The sequence below is a fragment of the Cyprinus carpio genome, chromosome B15, assembly GCF_018340385.1.
Source record: "Cyprinus carpio isolate SPL01 chromosome B15, ASM1834038v1, whole genome shotgun sequence".
Classification (NCBI taxonomy): Eukaryota; Metazoa; Chordata; class Actinopteri; order Cypriniformes; family Cyprinidae; genus Cyprinus; species Cyprinus carpio.
The window spans coordinates 1,950-24,506 of record NC_056611.1 but is presented as its reverse complement, the minus strand read 5'-3'; the positions used below and the strand labels follow the sequence as shown (position 1 = coordinate 24,506).

The 22,557-nt window shown below is 38.2% G+C and overlaps 1 protein-coding gene across 1 annotated transcript; it reads right to left on the bottom strand.

Annotated features, from left to right (window-relative positions):
- Positions 1-231: 231 nt before the first annotated feature.
- LOC109062425 (retinoic acid receptor beta-like) lies at positions 232-21,425 on the bottom strand. Its single transcript, XM_042740174.1, has 8 exons — positions 21,255-21,425; positions 21,144-21,187; positions 20,215-20,270; positions 15,417-15,577; positions 10,106-10,282; positions 5,200-5,404; positions 1,326-1,484; positions 232-497 (listed from the first exon to the last, which is right to left on the bottom strand). The coding sequence occupies exons 1-8, from the start codon at positions 21,423-21,425 to the stop codon at positions 283-285; spliced, it is 1,188 nt and encodes a 395-aa protein (XP_042596108.1). The 3' UTR covers positions 232-282.
- Positions 21,426-22,557: the final 1,132 nt, after the last annotated feature.

Below are 22,557 nucleotides of genomic sequence, written 5' to 3'. Positions count from 1 at the left end.
AGTAACAGCTTATCATGCACATGAAGAATCCATACAGGAGACCTGAGGAGCTTCACATCTGTCACAGGAGGGCGTCTGATTCAGGGTGTGTGTGTGATTCAGTCCTATGATACTGTAGGACTTGATTCTTCCAAGATGTTTTTGATTATACACCAGCCGTAATCTGTTCTTAAAGCAGGAAACGGATCGAAATCAACCAGAAATCCAACACACTGGAGAGATCGGCCTCCAGACTACCAGTTTCTGTCCAAAGCAACGTCTCACAGTCTGAGGTTTCACGTTCTAGGGCTCCTCGCTGGAGGAAGTGGCCCCATCTGTGGTCTCCGGGGAGGGGGCTGGGGGTTTGGGCGCCGTGGAGCTGGTGCTGTTTTTGTCCGTGCCGCTCCGCTCTGAGGAGTTCTGCCCGTCCTGACCCTCCGAGTTCTCCAGCATCTCCTGGATGAGGGGAGGCATTGATCCAGGGATCTCCATCTTCAGAGAGATCACTCGCTCTGCACCTGCAGGAAACAGTCAATGAGAGCTCCATCTATTTTGCTGTAGGCACCTCTTGTGGGTCTTTTTTTTATTAAAATATCATTCTCTAACATGCATTTACATGCAATCCACGCACTTTGTGTTTTGAGGAGATATTTTAATACTGGTTTAAAAAATGATATCAAGTAGAAGTCAAACAGATGACAACGAGGTTCTCTCATTTGAGAAAAAAACATTACATTCAAAAGCAAGAAAGAAATTACAATAAGTAATAAGGAAGCAGCTTTGGAAGGAATAATGATCAATTTTATAATGGCTACTATTCTGAAATTAATTATCCTCGACTCTGGAGGGTGAAGATTTTGAAATGAAAGTCTTTATCATTAATTATGTTTACACTTATATATTATATATTAGCACAAAGAAAAAACTTTGATATATTTTGGATGTAACAGGGTTAGCACAAAATATTTTTATTTATTTATTTTTTATTAAAAATATTACCCATTATAATTTAAATTATTATATTGTTGCAAGGCACTCCAAAGCGTATAGGTAAATGAATCGCAAACTAACTGTGAAAGGACTGAAATTACATAGTGCTTTAGGGTTAAAAACAACTACTTATAAGACCACATATTTAGGACTGGGAGTCCAGGATTAAGAATCAGACCTTTACCTCAATTTTAATCAGCCATTTACCCATATTTTATAAAACGCATCTAAAGATTCGAGGAAAGCTGTTCACTAATGACTATGCCAGTTATGGTACTTTGAAAGTTCAGCATCACTGAAGTTTCTCTAGTATGCCCCAGTGTTGACCTATATGAAGAATCAGCGTTCATGCTAACCTTTAGCACTGATGCTGCGCAGGTCTGTGATCTTCATGAGGGTCTTGGGGAACATGTGTGGTTTGCTGGGTCTGCGCTTTCGCACATAGATTTTCAGAGCCTCTAGCAGGGGTTCCTGGAGTTGGTCTACTTTTGAAGGCTCTTCCAAATCCTGACGATCTAGAGACAGCCAGAGATGCAGCATATGATCAGAGACATTATAAATTAATAAGTTTTCACAAACCAGTCCATCCCTCAGAATGCTGTTGAACAGAATATGAACCCTCTAAATGTGCCGTGCTCAATGATGAATTAACTCCCATGAGCACAGGAGGGCATTGTTATCACTCGCTGACTCACTGGATGCATTCACATTCTGCACTAGCTCTAGTTTTTGAAATAGTATGCAGTATGTAAGATATTTCTCCATGCATTTTGCAAACCATGTAGTAGGTTGTCTGGGTTTTCCAAACTACAATTACATTAGAAGTTAAAACTTTTGCTGTTGCATCTAAACTGTGTCCTTTTATTTCCATGACCAATGCAGCAAAAAAATAAAAAAAAAAAAATTATGCTCTGTAAATGTCACATGTGTTTTTCACTCACACTAGCTGACAAATTTTAGCTCCAACTTTAGCCTCAAAACAACTCTCTGGATGTTTCTAGTATTCCTAGTAAGACCTTGCTTATTGGGTTCTGCTGTGTTTAAATGAGCTTGGAGGTAATTTCTACAGGACAGTGGCCCTCCAGGAGCAGGATTGGACACCCCTGTACTAGTGCTTCTAATGCAGGGGTTAGCAACCTATGGAATGTGTGTACCTACAGTTATGACAAACTGTTTGTGCAACCAAAGTGCATTATGAGTTGCTGAAAGCAGACTGCAGATAAAGGCAGAAGAAACATGCTTCCATTGTGAATCACATAAATTGAGCCAGTTTCGCAGATGTGAGATTTAGTGAATGACAGCTCAGTCTGTTCTACCATATTTGTTGCTCTTAAAGCAACTGTATCCATTTTTTAAAACTTGAATTATCAGTTTCAAAATCATTCTAATGACACATTGACTTCTAATAAGGCAAATAGCTTCTGTTTTGGAAGAATGTAAGTTTCTGCAACAAATGCATGTGTAAAGCTATCCACTTTAATTACGGCAGAGTAATGTTTACAACAGTAAATTCCTCCAATTTAGGTCACAAAAGTCACATAAATACTCAAAACAGTACATTCCTCAAATCACATTGACTGTGATGCACAACATACACACAATGGGGTTCTGTAGGGTCACATTTGAAATCTGGGGCCGTTTTCACAAAACATCTTAAGGCTAGAAGGAGCTCCTAACTTGCCAGTTTAGGAGAAACTAAAAAATAAAATAATGGGTGTCAGCCCTAGGACTCCTAAACGTTTGCTCTAGTAGCATTTCACAGTGTTTTAGTACTAAAACCAGCTCCTACATCTGTGAAAACTTAGGGGTTTTCAAAAACACTCCTTAGTCACTGAGGAAATCACAAACAAGACCAAATCACAAACAATCCTAAAAAATGGCTGTTGCCACAATCTGCCTGGAGTGTAAACATTTTACAGTAATTTCCTTAATCATATTATTTAATTATGTCCTTCTTTTCATGTACAAGTTATGCAAGAAGTAACAGTTGTTCTTGTGTTATGTTTGTTTTTGTTTTTCATTTTTGGTTTACTTTCACATTTACATAACATCTTAGTATCAGCCATTATTCTTGTATGTTTATTTGATTATTGTTTACAAGATGCAGACATGTAAGTGGCTAACAATTAGGTGAACATAAATTTTTTGATTTAAATGAATGATACTTAGCCTACATTTTTATTTTAATAAGGCAACATTGTTATTGAAAAATCTTTACTTCAATATGGCAACATGATACCTTCTTCTACAATATTTCTATAAATTCAATCACTGACAGAGACTCATCCCCTATCAGCCAGTCACCGTGTGTCTGTACAGGTCCTTCTCAAAAAATTAGCATATTGTGATAAAAGTCCATTATTTTCCATAATGTAATGATAAAAATTAAACTTTCATATATTTTAGATTCATTGCACACCAACTGAAATATTTCAGGTCTTTTATTGTTTTAATACTGATGATTTTGGCATACAGCTCATGAAAACCCCAGATTCCTATCTCAAAAAATTAGCATATCATGAAAAGGTTCTCTAAACGAGCTATTAACCTAATCATCTGAATCAACTAATTAACTCTAAACACCTGCAAAAGATTCCTGAGGCTTTTAAAAACTCCCAGCCTGGTTCATTACTCAAAACCGCAATCATGGGTAAGACTGCCGACCTGACTGCTGTCCAGAAGGCCATCATTGACACCCTCAAGCGAGAGGGTAAGACACAGAAAGAAATTTCTGAACGAATAGGCTGTTCCCAGAGTGCTGTATCAAGGCACCTCAGTGGGAAGTCTGTGGGAAGGAAAAAGTGTGGCAAAAAATGCTGCACAACGAGAAGTGGTGACCGGACCCTGAGGAAGATTGTGGAGAAGGACCGATTCCAGACCTTGGGGGACCTGCGGAAGCAGTGGACTGAGTCTGGAGTAGAAACATCCAGAGCCACCGTGCACAGGCGTGTGCTTTTGAACCAGAAACAGCGGCAGAAGCGCCTAACCTGGGCTACAGAGAAGCAGCACTGGACTGTTGCTCAGTGGTCCAAAGTACTTTTTTTTTCGGATGAAAGCAAATTTTGCATGTCATTCGGAAATCAAGGTGCCAGAGTCTGGAGGAAGACTGGGGAGAAGGAAATGCCAAAATGCCTGAAGTCCAGTGTCAAGTACCCACAGTCAGTGATGGTCTGGGGTGCCATGTCAGCTGCTGGTGTTGGTCCACTGTGTTTTATCAAGGGCAGAGTCAATGCAGCTAGCTATCAGGAGATTTTGGAGCACTTCATGCTTCCATCTGCTGAAAAGCTTTATGGAGATGAAGATTTCGTTTTTCAGCACGACCTGGCACCTGCTCACAGTGCCAAAACCACTGGTAAATGGTTTACTAACCATGGTATTACTGTGCTCAATTGGCCTGCCAACTCTCCTGACCTGAGCCCCATAGAGAATCTGTGGGATATTGTGAAGAGAAAGTTGAGAGACGCAAGACCCAACACTCTGGATGAGCTTAAGGCCGCTATCGAAGCATCCTGGGCCTCCATAACACCTCAGCAGTGCCACAGGCTGATTGCCTCCATGCCACGCCGCATTGAAGCAGTCATTTCTGCGAAAGGATTCCCGACCAAGTATTGAGTGCATAACTGAACATAATTATTTGAAAGCTGACTTTTTTGTATTAAAAACACCTTTCTTTTATTGGTCGGATGAAATATGCTAATATTTTGAGATAGGACTTTTTGGGTGTGTCATGAGCTGTATGCCAAAATCATCAGTATTAAAACAATAAAAGACCTGAAATATTTCAGTTGGTGTGCAATGAATCTAAAATATATGAAAGTTTAATTTTTATCATTACATTATGGAAAATAATGAACTTTTATCACAATATGCTAATTTTTTGAGAAGGACCTGTATAGTCAGTAAGCTTGTTGGTATCATCCATAGAAACAAGCTTATCCCCTTTCACTTAGCTTAAGATTTCTCCCCATTCATCAATATAAGTTGATCTCAGCGGCGTTGTGAAGAAGCTTTTTTCTTACCTAAGAACTTTTACTGCTATTCAGGAGAACTCTTAGTAGTGAGACAAAATGTTTTGTGAATATAGCCCATATTCAATTCTAAACCTGAAAACAAACTTTAAGGATTTTGGCACAGTGGGGGCACAGTGATTAACTGTAAAAATTAAAAACAGCACATGATGACAAAAAGGTTGCCAACCCCTGTTCTAGTGTGTGTGCAGGTGCCGCCCACCTCCGGAGATGAGACAGATGGCGGACAGCAGTCCTGTCTCCGTGTCGTCCATCTCGATGGGCAGGAGCTGGTTGGCGAAGGTGAACACCAGGTCTGTTAGCGGGCCGAAGCCAGCGTTGTGCATCTGTGTGCGGTTCAGCGTGAGACCATCAGAGAACGTCATTGTGTCCTGGTCAGGGGTGTAACGTGTGCAGATACGTAGTATCTAGAGAGTAAGCATCAAATTACTGTAACTATGGACCAAGGAATTCAGACTGCCTATTATAGATCAGCTTCACTTCTCTGTATCACATGCCTGCCATATAATTTGGAGGAAACTGACCCAAGATGAGCATCACCTTTCTGAGACACTGGAAGCTGAAAATGTATGCACATGAGTATAAGAGACAGAAATGTTTGTGATGAAAAGCAATGGTTGCCGTAAATAAAAATAACAAATGAGATCTCGGCAGGGCAAAATGACCCAAAAATCGTGGAGTTTTTGGCTGAATGGAAATACAAATCTCTGTATTTTCTACATTGTGGGCTTTAAATATATTTAATTGTCTTTAATGCCATTGTGGCATAAATGGAAATTTTCCCTTTTTTACGTCCACTCACTGCAGAAATCTGGACCAAAAGAAAAAAAAATAGTCAGATGAAAATGCTGATGCCATGCTTCAGATCTACATTTATGTCCGTAGGACATACATCTTAATATTACATCCACATTTTATTTTATTTATTTTACTTTATTTTAGAACATAAAATGCTTATTCCTCTATTTTCAATAAGATTTACTAAATATAAAGTGCATCTTCCATTGTTTATTCACCTACAGTCATGCCCAACAGATGTCTGTTTTAAAGCAGTGGGTGAGTAATTCACTTCTTGATTTGCTTAATAAAAATTACTCTGATTGTGCTGATCATTATTTTTATGGTTCATTATTTTCAATGTGTTTATTACTTTATTAAGTTTTTGTGTGTCGAAAACAGACAGGGCAGCCTGTACAAGTAATTCATGACAACCTCACGTAGTCTCAACTTTTTTTTATTTTTTATTATTTTTGATTGTTTATTTAGTTTTTTGACTTTTTATTTTTCTTAAGGAATTGTACGAGAAACACTCACGAAAGTTGATAGTTATAAGAAAATTAATTATGATGTGAATGAAAAACACCTGAGCAAATGCAATTTACCTCTGCGTGTGTATATGTATAACAGGAGTGTATATGGTGTGTGTGTGTGTGTGTGTGTGTGTGAGAGTATGGTTCTACAGAACAAACTGTGGCTTGCTGACAGTGATTGGCGGTACTGTCAAGAAGATTAAACAGAATAAAACATGACTGCTGCTGACAGCAGGCTGCTCTCTCTCTATACTCTACACACACACACACTCACAGAGGCGTGTTTGATCCTCCTCCTCAAACTCAACACAAACGGTGAGTTGCTATCACAGGACACACACTCTGACCTTTGGAGCTGGAAATGGTGTGTGTCTTTGAGACAGACAGACAGACAGACAGACAAAGTATAAGACTTTACTGTTTTTAAAAGGGTCATAAGTTTATTTTTCACTAATGTTCACTATATAATATCAGTCAGGGTTTTATGCACCAAAAAAACAGCAATATTTTTGGTATTAAAAACAATTTATACCCTCTTTCCACATATAGGGCTTCATTTATGTAACAATTTATACAGATATTTGTTCAGTGTGTTTCATTTTCTTAACAATTATTACATGGCTCCATAAAAAAGGACATTAAATATTTAGTTGGAATTATTTACAGTATGTTGTTGTAAAGGAGATGCAATGTATTGTGTGAGATAAAGATAGCGTGAATGATACAAGAGACAAGAATGGCAAAACTGCAGTGTATGCGAGCAGTATGTTTTCCTTGTACATCAAACTCATATTTCAAAGAATCAAGGAAATCCTGTTTTCCATGACACATGTGTGGGACTAATTGTGTGTTAGATGAAGGAATTACACTCAGATGGTGGTCTATTTTCTCTCTCTCTCGTTGTCTCTATCATCTCCACACTGAGTGTCAACCACGCTCTTTCTGTCTCATTACTGCAGTAAAGACAACTCAGCTCTCACACATACAACAAACAAAGAAATGTCTGGAACTCTACACAGAAAACACAAAGTACAGTGTAACCATTGCAGTCTACTGAGAAAACAAGAGCTTCAGGCTGAAATACTACTGCACATCATGTTATTACAGGACAAAACACCAACAGATGTGACACTTTAGACGTCAGTGACTGACCTGCTGAAACACTACATCAACAAACCTATGAGAAACAAATGATCTAAGCTCAAATTGTACAATTCACTAATTAATTAACCTCATGGAAAACAACTGAAACATCAAACAGATTGACATTACTAATTTGTTCAAACTAAACTTAAAACACAACCAGTGACAACAAACTCACTCAGGGACCAGAGACACAAAAGTTATTACATTAGAAAGGCATATGAGCTTGCAAGCATGATGTCAGACACTGTAATATGCTCTGGTCCCCTCCCTGCTTACTGTGGTGATGAGACACATAGAAGACTATCGTCACTCAGTGGCTGGATGTCTAAGTGGTGCCCGCAGAATAACATAAGTCTCATAGACAATAGACAAGTTTTTGGGGCAGAACTGACCTGTTGAAAAGAGATGGTCTTCATCCCTCCTGGGGTGTTGCCACTTTTTTCTCTATAAATATGGCACATAGTCTTAGAGTTTGTACTTGACTAACTGGGGCCCAGGTCAGGAAGCAGACTGGCTAAACTGACCGTCTGCTAGCCACCTCATGTCACAGAAATCAGTTAATTCTCAACACATAGAGACTCTTTCACCTAGATATCACACTGCAAAGACTGTGTCTGTTCACTAGGAAGAACTAGAAGTGTTTTGCATTGCATGGAGGGATTAATCATTGTCAAAAAACCTTAAAACTGTCTGTTATAAAGCATCTCACCAAAAACTTGATCCTAGAGAATTAGTTAATTAGAGACTGATCTGAAAGCTCCCTTTTCTGTCAATGATACTAGAAAAGGCAGTATCCTCACAATTTTGTTCATTTTTAGAGAATCGTATCTTTGAGGATTTCCTGTCAGGATTTAGATAATATCATAGCACTGAGACTGCTCTCATCAGAGTTACAAATGACCTGCTCTTATTATCCGATCATGGTTGTATCTCTCTATTAGTGCTACTGGATCTTAGCCCTGTGTTCGACACTATTGACCACAAAATTCTTTTGAATGACTAGAAAATTATGTTGGCATTAGTGGAATTGCATTTGCAGGGTTAAAATCTTACTTATCTGATGGTCAATCAATTCGTAGCAGTGAATGATGATGTATCATCTATCCCAAGCGCAGTATGGAGTACCACAAGGCTCAGTTCTAGGACTGTTGCTTTTCATGCTTTACATGCTACCCTTGGGAGATATCATCAGGAAACACAGTGTTAGCTTTCACTGTTATGCTGATGATACTCAGCTCTATATTTCTTCATGGCCCAAGAAAGCATACCAATTTTCAAAACTATACAAAAAACTGGATGACTAGTAATTTCTTACTGCTAAATTCTGAAAAAGGTGTTAATTATTAGACCAAAAACCTCTGCATGTAATAACCTAAAACACTGTCTAACATTTGATGACTGCTCTGTCAATTCTTCGTCATCAGTTAGGAACCTAGGTGTGCTATTTGATAGCAATCTTTCCTTTGAAAACCATAGCTCTAGCATTTGTAAAACCGCATTTCATAATTCATGCATTCTATTTTATTGTATTATACTGGGTGTGTTTTTTGATAGAATTTGTTCAAATAGTATCTGTGCTTGTAAAGAAAGTTGACATGACTTGACATTGCCCACATCAATTAATAGTTTGTTTAAGCCGATAAAATTATACTTAATATAGTCTAAAGAGTTTTACTTGCAGTATTTTGCTGTCTTTGAAGTAGAAGCAGTTTCTGAACTGACTGCACACTTTCTTTCAAAAATGGATCCATTTTTATTTTTTTATTTATAATTTTTTTCTGTATTTTTTGCTGAATTCTTTTTTTATTTGATTAATTGATTCTGTTTTAAAAGGTGTATAACACAGGTATTAAATGAAATAATTTGGCCGTTTAGCTAAGCCTTGAGCTATGAACATGATTTGACGATAGAGGTCGCTGTTGTCCCAGGCATTGCAAATGTACAGTTCTAATTAGTAAGTTGTACTCATGACAGAAAAGGTTTAGCATTTGAGAAACCCTGCATTAAATGATAAATGAAAAAATAATTCTGTTCATGTTCAGTTTGCCACTTTTACAATAGTATAAATAATTGTTAAAGTATTTTCTCCAGGATGACAGAAAAAAGAAAATCCAAACATTCAATTCCAGGCGTTTACTGTATTCATCAAAATCACCCATTCATACCTGCTATGAAAGTTATGGGAAAAATATTTACATTATTAATTATAGGAAGTAAAGAAAAATGTATCAGTAATTTACAAACCAACGTTTAAACATTAAAACTAGCCCCTACTGAGTGACGGCTTAAATTAAGCTAGATCTGAAACTCAGTTACTTTGAATCCTGTAACCCATTCTGCATTTTTTCCTTTTTATTTAATTTTATTTATATTATTCTAGTGTATTTAATAATAGTGCATTTAATGTTTTTGCTACAAAGTAACTAAAATCAAACAATCTACCAATATTCCTGTAACAGTGTTGAAATATAGCAAACAATGAATAGATAATATTCAGTGTAAATAATATTACACACATAAAATGTAAATGTAGTATTTAATATTTATTATGTTTAAAATAAACAGTTAAGATTTGTTTTATGCCCTAGTTGTGTATAAAATTGTATGGTTGCATGATTGTCATGATAGTCGAGCACACACACATGTACATACCAATATGTCGAGGCAGGCGGCTTTGAGCAGTGTGATCTGATCGGCGATAGTGAGTCCAGTGAAACCAGGAACTCGTTTGGCAAACTCCACGATTTTAATAATGCACTTAGTGGCCAGTTCACTGAACTTATCCCAGAGACCCAGATCCAAACGCACACGGTGGTCCGCACTGGAGTTCTGCAGATGACATACACATACACAGAGTTAAAACAAAATCTTTTGTCTAAACATGCATCATGATTGTCAGTCATCTCACTACTCCAGACCACCCATCTTCACACTGCAGCAACATCAACAGAAAGATACACAAAGGAATAATGCTCTTGTATTTTATATGAGCACTTAAACACTTTATTTCTGGCAACGTTTCTATTTACCATTGTTACAGTAGGGAAAATGACATAATAAAAACAATAATGTATGTATAATAAAACAATAATATACATAAATGTATTTCAGGGGTGAGAAAATACACCTCCAATCTTACAGTAGCATATAGAAAATATACTTGTGCAAATATATTTTGAAGCAAATTTCAGCAAATATACTTTGACCATATGTGTATATTCTGAAAAGTCATTTAAAAATATATTTGAAAAAAAAAAAAAAAATCCTTCCATTCCTTTAATTTTGGCATGAAATATTTTTTATGAGATTCAACCTAACATACATCCAAAATGCTGACCATGTGCCATATTAAATTTCACATAAACTAGCATTCTAAATATATTTGAAAAATTATATGCTGTTTAAAAGTATCGCTTTCTGTTCATTCTGAGATATCACAAAAAGAAATATCCAGGTTCATTCATGCTGGCCCCGGGTTCGATTCTGTCACTAGCCTCATTCATCAAAAAGGATGGTTTCCTGCGCTCTGGACTGAAACCCGCAGGCTGTGAGATGCTCTGTGTGAACGCTGGGCAGGCAATCTATTGTCTCGGGCTCAGATCAGTAAATATGATCTCTGCTTCAGAGAGAAGCATATCACAGCTGGCATTAAATCACTCTAAGAGAGTGGCGCCACATTTTGCTGAGAGACCTCACCAATGATTGGCAAACTAACCACAGAAAGACAAGTGGCCAGACTTTGATATTAAACCTACTTGTCTTCTTCCTCCCTGGGGCAAAGACGATGCTGTTTGATTTCTCTTCCAATCTCAGTCAATTACCACATGGTCATAATTCAATAGAGCCAAACAAGGAAGTGGCCAGGGAATTCTAATTTCATTTAGCAAGATTTATCCTAACAAATTAGACAACTTGCGACATTAGAATATAAGCTGCCAATGTTAGAATGAACGCAGGGGCATCAATCACACAAAAAGTGCGGGCATCAAATATCACGGTGCGGTGTGGCGGCTCGCAGTGATGTAAAAGAGCACATGGTGCCTATGCAGCTAATATTCAGCCGTCTCAAAAGCACCTCCTTGGACTGAAGGCCACATATCAGTACTGTTTTATTTGATCTTTAAATCTGCCAGGGTCATTTCTCATAACCATCATTGTCAATAAAGCATTATTCATTGTAGGACGGAAGCACAGCTATCTCTCTCACCCGCCTGTGAACTCCTCAATCACTGAAGGATGAGATTTGAATATTTTTACGGCATAGTTGGAGCTTTAACCTAAATCTGAGAGAGCGCTGCTTCTTTTCTGTTGCTTAATAAAAGCATGTCGGGAACCAATCGTGTGTAATAATGAGGAACTTCTCTCAGGCTGAGGAGTGAGGATAATTAGTCCTGATCCAGATTAAAGCCATGTTTAAACACTCCTCGCTGCTGTTCAGGCAAACATCACCTCTAAGTCAGCATAATGTGTGCTGTTTTGGGAGTAAGGCAAACAGGAAAAGATCTAAACATCTTTAGCTTTTATCAGTACAAAATGACAGAAAATGACAGAAAATCATGCCAACAGAAATTACTTCCTAAGCTAACATAAAAATATACACATCAGAATCATTGCATGATTATACACGAGACTTTTTAATTTTCACAAAACTCATCACCACAATTCTGGGAGGTTGTGGGCGGTTGTGGGACATTGCTATGTGGTTGCTAAGGTATGCTAAGTGGCTTTTATTTTTCCACTGCTATGGAGTTCTGATTGAGTTCTTCTGTGTCTATAGGATTTTCTGATCTTAACATCAGGGGAAAATTGCAAGCGCTAACCCAGAGCCAGGAGTGTTTCAGCTAGCAGAGGGATGTTTCTTGACAAAACATATAAATTATTGGATAGCCAAAGTATCAGACCCTTGAGAAATAGGTAGGGTGAATTCAGGTAAAGTGGGCCATTTAAGCTTGATTGTACTGTACTGGGTTTACACTTTTTAATAGCATATCAAATATGTTTAATTAAAGGGACACTGTTTCTTTAAATTGTACTAATAGTTTTGGCTAATGCTATATGACCTTGATGATTGTGGCTAAACTTCAAAGAAGAACTCCATCATCATGAAAGGTATATGTTGTTGAATATGTTTGTTTGATAATTTGTGGCAAAAACAAAAAAACAACCAAATAAACATAAATTATATTTATTTTATTTTGAGATTGCCCACATTACTTGACTGTGGTAAAGACATTTATTTGGAGTTCATGATCTCAGAATGTTTATTGGTATGTACCTTCCAAATAACATATTATATTAACTGAATTCAAACTAAAATATTACAGCTGGACCATAAAGTTAACAATGGCAATAAACAAAACAAATAAACAAACAAAAACATCTGGGTATCTAAAGTACAAGTTTAACACTTTGCCTGAATTCACCCTATATACACCCTGTAGTTAGGACGCTGACCCCTAAAGTTCTCCGGACTCAATCTTATGGTTGTCAGAGATGCAATCTCTTCTGCAGCTCTTTCTCATTGTTAGAGAAAACTGCCAGTCAGAGGGCTGCAATTAATTAAACTATTATTCAGTTCCACTTTTCAAAAATGTATTTAGTAATTTTCGCCCCATTCTTATTGAATGTTAGGGTTAGGGATGCTAAAGGGCTCACTGACCCTTATCTGCAGAGGCGGACAGTAGTGAAGTATTTTTACTCTGCAGTAAAAGTACTTTTGAAGTGTCAGTAATTTATTAGTTTTTTCTTTAGAAAACTTTAATTTAAAGCATAATATTGTATTTTTTACTGCATTAAGTTTCATATTAAATATCATTTAATACTTAATTACATTACACATCTTTTACTTTCTTACTTAAGTAAAAGTAATTCAAAGATTTACTTTAGTACAAGAAAGTAATTTTATTTTAGTTCATTTTTTAGTTTTTTAGGTTGTTATTAATTATTAAAGGTAAAAAAAAAAAAATTTAATTTATGAAATGTAGTTTTGTTTTATGTATTGTATTATGCTTTGGAATGTAGTGAAGTAAAGTTTTCCAAAGAAAAACACTCTGATAAACTACAGATACTTTTTATATTTACTTGAGTAAAGTAAAAATACTTCACTACTGTCCACCTCTGCTTATCTGGAGTCCAAGTTGCCACTCTCTTATCACTGTCTCCTCATTTTGGGTGAGTTTCAGAGGAACCTCAGTTTTGATCACATTTTTGATCAGCTGCTGCATGGACTCCCCTTGCATTTTTGCATGGTTCTACAAAGTCAGTGTAGATGCATCTCGTACTATGAGTTTGCAGTAACTGTATTATTGAGTTCTGTGAATGCGCAAGAAAAGAAAAGGGCTGAGTGCCGAGCCACTGTGGTATATATTTATCATAATTTGGCCACCCTTACTGTGTCACGTTGTTTTTATATGCTCTCAACATACCAGACTAAAGTAGCAAATATCCATTATAACTATCCATATCCATGCTGAGACCTGCCTCTAGAATTCAGTTACCTACATAACCAGCATCTTTATTCTTGGTAGCAGCATTTTATGCTGAGACCTTGTTTTTGTGTTTGTTTGTGTGTGTGTGTGTGTGTGTGTGTGTGTGTTTGTGTACATTTTTTTTGTGTGTTGACTGTACTACCAACACTCATCACTCCAGTCAAGTCAAGCCTCCTATATTTATATAGCGCTTTATACAATACAGATTGTCAAAGCGGCTTAAACAGGAAAATAGTTTGTTAATAATATAAGAGGACAATAACAATCACAAAATTTTTAAGTTAAAGTCAGTTCATTGATGATTCAGTGATGACATCATCCAGTTCAGCTTTCTTGCAATAGTGTCTGTACAATCAAAACCGACAATATTGCTAGAAATTAAGCCTCCCCAACTAAGGAAGCCAAAGGCGACAGTGGCCTCTAGAATTCAGTTACCTACATAACCAGCATCTTTATTCTTGGTAGCAGCATTTTCAATACCACGACTGAGGTGAGACCCTTGAGCAAGGCACCGAACCCCCAACTGTACCTCGGGCACCGCAGCAATATGGCTGCACAGTGCTCTGGATGTGTGTTCACAGTGTGTGTGTGTGTGTGTGTGTGTGTGTGTGTGTGTGTGTGTGTGTGTGTGTGTGTTCACTACTGTGTGTGTGCACTTGGATGGGTTAAATGCAGAGCACAAATTCTGTGTATGGGTCACCATACTTGGCCACATGTCACTTCACCTTTATTTCACTTACTCAGTACAAAAAAGTACTGAAATTCTAGTAAAAATAGTGCCCTTTACTGAGAATTGCCAACAACAAAACCCACACACCAACATTCAGAACAAAGAAACAGTCTTTTATTAAAAGACAAGTTTTTTGTGAGCACCAACCATGGTTGCCCACAATACACTGCTGCCCTGATCTCCCATTAAGAGCTCTGTTAATGGAGCAGTCACGTCAATCTAAGCCACCTCACACTGAACTAATGCTATATTTACACACACTGCAGCTGCCAGCTATCTCCACATGGAGCATACACTTGCTGTCAATAAAATCATAATAATTCTCATCTGGAGCGGCTGTCATTCAGACAACACTCCCCTACATCTAGTGTTTACATGTCAGGGACTTTGCAGTATCTACATGTCAGTCTGAATTATAAAATAGAGTTCTCACAAGTGTAATGAAAGATTAATGATGGGAGTATGGGGGGGTGGGGGTGGGGGGCTAAAAGCATATTATTTGTATGTGTTCAACAAAGGTAATGCTGAGTCTGAACATTTGTATATGATAGATATTTGTTGACAGTATTTTTCTCCCTACGTATTCCTATTTTCTTTTGCACTGTTATTTCAAGCACCTCTTATTTCTGCACTATTTTCAACAAAAGCACTAATGTATGAGACCTCTGACCCGCATGCTGGTGTGACTTCAGCATACTTCTTGGTGCCACAGTATGAGCGCTTTAAATGAGTGAGAGTGACTCACCGTGGTGTACTTGCCCAGCTGGCAGAGTGAAGGAAATGTCTCTTGGTGAGCTTTCCGTATCTTCTCAATGATTGTCTCTAGTTCTGCTGTCAGCTCATAACTTTCGGCCAACTCCTGCTTTGGAATCTCCTTTTTCTTCTTATTCCTGTCATTCCGGACAGCTGAAAATGCAAAACAATATCAACTTTCGGCCAACTCCTGCTTTGGAATCTCCTTTTTCTTCTTATTTTCTTTTTTCTTTCTTTCTTTCTTTTTTTTTTTAAAGATTTTTTAAGCTGCAATGAAGATGCAATGAAAGTCAACACCTACAAAGGAAATTACAATTATATGAAACATGAGCATTACAGGAAAAAGTCACGTGAAGCACTGAGAAAAAAGAAAAAAAATCTTCAGTAATAGTTGTCTACCTCACTATAGAGAATGGGAATCTATGTCACACCACGTGGGATTCTGCCATGTTTTAGGTCATGCAATGGAGCACAGAGTGCACGCAAATCACCATAGCAAAAGCAGTATATTGGCGAGTAGCGATATTAAATATTTGATCGGCAACAGATTTACCAAGCTGTCATTCCAACAGTATATATACAAATAAAAAAAGGGAAAACACGCCTAAGCTAGATATAGGCTACAGCAGTTGGCTTAATTAAATAGCACAACAGGCAGCTCTCTTTTAACACAGACTTTTAAGAAGGGATGGATGTACAGCAGTTGGCTTAATTAAATAGCACAACAGGCAGCTCTCTTTTAACACAGACTTTTAAGAAGGGATGGATGCAGACTAAAAGCAACCAAAAAGCCATTTTAAAGTGGTTAAGCAAATAATAATCAGCTCTCTTTTAACACAGACTTTTAAGAAGGGATGGATGTTGGTGTGCCTCCTCTATTTTAAAACTCACAAACCGCCACTGATCATATAAACATTAAATAATATCAAAAGTCTACATTCACTATATTATCCAGTCTCTGCTGTAGCTCCCGTGACCTAAATTCCCAAAATGCATTGCCGCTGTGACAACACATTCCCATTCTCTATTGTTAAACAGTGTCAGCACACAGTCACACAATATCAGCAATGAAAAAATTGTGGCACATTCGAACAGAAACGGTCTTTGCAGTTATAAAAATGTCTCAATCCAAAGAATTCAGTGGCCTGAACCCATGGCCGTGGGAACGTATTTTTGGGAGAAAGGGGGGTTAGGGGGTGGTGGTGGTGTAGATTGGGGTAACGTGACAAGAATGATTGTCCAAGGAGGAGCCATCTCCCCATTGCACGTGCCTTTAGAGAGAAATGCATCTTTACTTACATAATGAAAGAGTTTTTGTTTTTCATTTGAATTATTTGGTTTTAAAATAGTAATTTAAAGCATTCTATAGATATATTTATCATGTCAGTGAAGCACTCCTGCTCAAGACCAAGACGAAAGAAAGTGCATCCTGTTTGATTTATTGATTTTACAAAAGCACAAGTTTCTGTTGATATTGTGAGTTCACACACAAATACAAGTAGACCCTTTGCAGTTTCGAATGATGCATACTCTTACCTTTATGAGAAAAAATGATGGCGTATTTTTAAGTTTCCACTGTTATTTAAAAAAAAAAATGCAAGTGATCGCCCTGGTGCCTCCATGTCCTGCAAAGCGCGCTTTAGCGTCCTCTCTCCACACAAATGACTGTGAAACGCTGAAGTGTTTTATGTCTGTTTATTTTAGGCAAGTTGTGTTGGTTTTATAAAAGGCTAAATTGATCAAACATAATGCTCAACTCACTGTCTGCCGCTGCCGCTCGGTCATTCCTTTAAAAAAACAAAAACTTCAATTTAACAAACATAAAATGTTCCAAACATATTTCTAAATTAACTTAATAAAGAAACAAAACAAACAACAACAACAAAAAAAGAGACTACTTTGCCATTAAAAACAAAAACTGAATTATTACTATACTACTATAGCTGTGTAATGGGAAAGAGAGAGACAGAAAAAAAAGACATGGGATCCAGTCGGACTCGGGCCGAAAATTCTCATAAGCTTTTGAAACAAGGGCAGGGCCCATGCAGGGCTCTATTTGTTCCCTTGTTTCAATTAAAAGTTGCCCCAAGCTCGGCAGGTCCCTCCAAACTGCCCAGGCCCCATATGCAACCTGCATACGCCTGCATTAGAGTAACGACTTTTGCTACGCCACTGGTCCTTATTTGTTCTGTTCATAAACGTTTCATGGTTTAATATAAGCGACATTGTCATTGTAGCATTGCTGATGTTGTGTGTGTGTATGTTTTTCATTAAGAGTAATATTGAATCAACCTTAAGCATTCAAAGACCTGACGTTAAAGATCAAAATAAGTGCTACAGATTGAAAATGTAAGATTTGTTGCCTGCTGAAGTAGACCTCGCTCTCGCTCTTTCTCTCTGCTGTCTGTAGAAATTGTTGTTAATTCTTTTTTTTGGTATGGCAGAGACATGTTACATGTTATAATATAATCCAAAAATCATGGCAACAAATTATTTTTTAAGTTAGTTTAATAAGTTAAATCAGTTGAAACGACTTCCCACAGTAATCTGATTAAACTTAACTCATATTTTAACTGTTGTTTCTTGTCATTGTAAGCTTCGGCTACTTTTTTCAATTAATTTTAATGAATTATACAAATTAATAAAATTAATATTATTTATTTTCTTATTACATATTGTTCATATTCAATTTATTTTTAACACAGCACCCCAGCACCCCCATTTTTTCATGGGCTACACTCCAATGGTGCTGCAGCACCCTCAGCACCCCTAATTCGTGCGGTAATGGCTGAATCTCACTTCAAAAAGAAGTATTGCTGTCAATGAAAGTGCAGCTTTTGGTCACGTCAAAAGTCATATTAAGGGCGTGTTTATGGGACAGCCGTTGATCTAGTCTAGGCATCTAGGACTTCTATCTGTTAATGCTGCATATAAATTCAATGCCACGCAAGACACAGGGAAGCAGGAAAGTACAAGCAAATGTTTGCTGGACTGTAGCGGGATATTACAGTGATGGTTGCTCAGAAGTGATTTGCTTAAACATAGTATTTATGTTTACACATACTGGGTTAAAATCAAGGTCAATAATTTCAACTCTGTCATGGGAAACTGCTATATCCCTAATGTGTATAACGTTTTATAGTCCTTAAACAAACAAATGGTTTTTAATGAGAATGATGTATAACAAAAATATTGTATCTACATTTTTCTATCATATCTAATACTGTAGAGTCCTACCGTCCCATGCAAATGTTCCCCAATATGGGAAAGTAACAAATACTATAGCTTCCATCCTATCGGCCCAGCTCAAACCACATCTGTAGACGCATGTCAAGGTTGATGAGCACACACTGCTCTACTATTCAACTAAAAGCTGGAGCCCAGTCATCGCCCAGCATTATTAATACAGAAGAGACGATGAAGTTCGCACTGCTGTATGAGATCATTAAGGAGGAGAACACCTGGTGCTGTGGAAGGGGGGGGGCCTTCTGGGGACCATCCTGTTTCATTAAGCCTTGGAGGTGCTCATCTTTGAAGCTGCTCTCTGCAGGAGAGAAGTCTCAGACAAATACCTCCAAACAAGGCTAAGATCTTTCTCAACGCCAATCTTAAATCAGACCTCCGTAAACAATCCTGATGAAATTGCAAAGTAATTCAGTTGGCCACTGTTGTTATTGCAGTCCCCAAGAGAGACTGTAGCAGCCATGGCTGATAATGAAACTGATACCAATTTCTCATACATCTGCCCTAGTTAAATGTACATCCTGCTTTCATATTTAAAATGCAGAGGTCCTTAAAAAGATTTGTATTAGAAGAGATTTTATTTTCTAAGGGCTTCTAACAAGTACTGACCTAAATTTCAAAACAAATTATTCATTTGGTACTTTAAGTAAGAAGGTTGTTGACTTGTTTAAAAGTAGCCAAAAAAGTAGACTCATAATTATATACAGTGGATTCAGAAAGTATTCAGATCATTCCTTTTTTGTCATGTTTCATGTCTTATGCTTAACAAACGCTTTCAATTATTATTATTCTTAATATTTTTTTTACATCAGGTCTACACCTCCGTAGTTCCTGAATTACTAGTAAATCATCTGACTTTAAATTAGTAACTTGACCTAATTAGGTCACAGTCCATTCATATTTATTACAGTAGTGAACATCAGATCATCATACAGCGAGAACTCCTCAACGTATTAAAAATTGTCAAAGTGTTTTTTTTATACTTAAATCTGTTGTAAGGAATGTGCTATACCTCAATTTGCCTACAGTTATTCCGGGTGGTTATGTAATTTTGTACCGTATGTGTACATGCAAATATAATTTTTTTATTTGTACACTAACTCAATGATTTTTGTTAAAGGCATTATGTGACGGCATGTTTATGAAGCAGTTAAGATAATGACTAAAAATGGTGGATAGAATTATAGACAATATATATATATACAAATAACACTTAATTCCTATGGAAACTGTAATGCCTACCCCAAAACGCAAGTCCTAAAGCCTGCTTTAGGCAGGGACTGAACCTGGGTCTCTGGTGCTCTAAGCGTGTGGAAATTACTTACTGAGCTAACCTCCTGTCAGTTAAGCCTGATCGCAGCACGCCGAGCCCAAAAGAGCCAAGGGCCTTTACCTCTTTAAAAGAATAAAAATATTCTTAACTGGAGGCCCAACCACGGCTATCCGAAGAATTAATAACCTAAAAATCCCCAACACAACAACGACGACCAAACAAACAGGAGGAAAACCTGTAGCTTCCGATCAAACAGAGGAAAACAAAAACATACCACAAGGGTACCAGAAAATACAAGAACAACCAGGCTTAACTTGAGGACAGGCAGAACTGGATTACACAGTGAAGAATATGGCTCAAGACTGAAACACACTGGCAAGGAACAACACCATACTACAAAGGGATTAAACAAAGTGTGGGAAGAATCAAAGCTGATGGTGCTCAGGATACTGAACATGCTTTGGGGTGATGGCCACCATCTGTAGGAGCGGGTAAGACTAAAGTTCATTATCCCAAGTGCCATCTGCATTTTGGGGAAACATGACATTAAGGGCTTAAGGTGAGTGCCCCTGCTTGCCAGGATGAAAGAACAACAATCCAGAGATGAAACCCAACTGGGGGGAGTGGTGGTGGTGGTGGTGGGGGGGGGGGCTGGGTAGGCTGGTTGTCAGTTACAGGCACCTCCCAGTGTGTGTCTTAATCTCCTGATTGACTCAATCTCACCTCTCTCACTTCCTGACTGCAATCGCTCCCTACTGACCTCTCGTCAGTTTGACGCCACAAAGGTGCGAGACAGAGAACTGCGACGGATGGGCCCGCTTGGCTCACCTTGTTCTATGGCACACACGGAGCAGGCAGAGATTTAGGACATCCAACGGACTTTAGGGGAGCACAGACAAGGGGCCACACCCGGAGGGCGAGGGCTTACCATGGATCAGGCTGATTGCATGTTAGGACCTCTCTTGAGGCTCAATAATCTCAATATCCCACTTGGATGAGGGGCTATACCACCACCTGGAAATAGGTGGGAAGGAGTGTGGTTCTGGACCAGCTCCCTGCTGCAGTGGAATCAAAACTTGCCTCGCAGAGTGCGAACTGGGAATTGAATATTTTTGGCAATCAAGGAGATAAGATGCGAATTAAATTTTTCAACCTCTCTAAGCCAGCGCCTCCACTCTTCTTCCAGCTTCCGCGCCATCTTACCCCGGCCAGCCCAAACAAGCCAGTTCCCAGTGTCCATAATTTCTCTGCGTAGGGGTAAGGACAGCAAGAGAAAAAATGTGCACATAGGTGAAGCTTGGTAATCACTCTTACTCTTTTGATGACAAGACTGCTTCCTACACCCACATCTGCAGGCACGTTGGTAGGTGACTGGTTTCCATCATGGAGCAAACAGTCATAATCTCTGTGGATCAGGGGCTTTGAGCATAAAGGCGAACTTGAAGTTGCTCTTAGGGATGTCTTAGGGTCCAGAGCCACGGACATGCTCGGAGAAGACTTCAGCTGACCATGGGGAACTGGCAAGAAGAAAGCAGTAATTCACATAGACGCTTGGCAGGTTCGAGTCCCGAATCGCTCGATGACTCCCGCTGGGACCAGTCCAATATTAGGTGCATGGTTACCGAAACCCAATAACAAAAATGGGCCCTGGGGTAAATTATGAAAGACAGGATTATTGATAAGCTCTGAAGTTAACGGTTCTGCTGGCGGAATAATAGACTGAAGATATTACGAAACACATAACATTTTGCGTACGTGCAAACCTATATAGCAACGCTTCTATCTTGAACAAATTGTGTCTATCCTCACCACGAGTCGACCAGACATGGTTTATGTTAGATGACAGATACCATAATGTCAGCGCCAGCATGTTTGGTCTATGATGGGGGAATATTGTTTACAGACGTATTCACAATTCACGCCGACACAACGAGGATGCTACGCGTCACAGTGGATGAGCTTCAGCACGAACAACATGAAAGCCCTGTTTTAATATCTTATAAAGGACAGAAGTAAACATTCCCCCCCCCCCCAAAGTCTGCTTACACTTTTAAGTGGGGGGCCCTGGTGGGTGTGATTTTAAGCAAATTTTTATTTTTTATTTCGATTGTGGCTTCTAAGGATTATTAAAAAAAAGAAAAATATAAGAGGTAAAACTATTCAAAACGTAGCTAAGTTTCAGTTAGCATAAGTTCCATCACTTAACAGGCTACGCTAGCCATAAAGTTCCATCCCTAAAGAAGCAAACTTAACGTAAGCATATCAAGAGCACAATCAGTGGAAAAAATGTGGGACAATGTATTAAATAAAAAAATGAATACAAAGACGTGTTAATCAGACTAATCCGGCAATTCAACGGGAGACCGCCATAAGATGTAGCAAACCAGGCAAATTACCGCACATTTTTGGCTTGGAACCATAAGGGTGACTAAACGGGCCTTAAGCGATCAAATAACACACACACAAAAATATATGGTGTCGCATAAGAATTATAGAGACAGCATATTGCGAGAGTATGTCAACGTTAAAAACACAGTTGTACATCTCTTAAGTGGAAGTGAGTCAGTTGGCGAGAAAATCTGATGATGTATCAATATACAAACAAATGCAAAGAGAA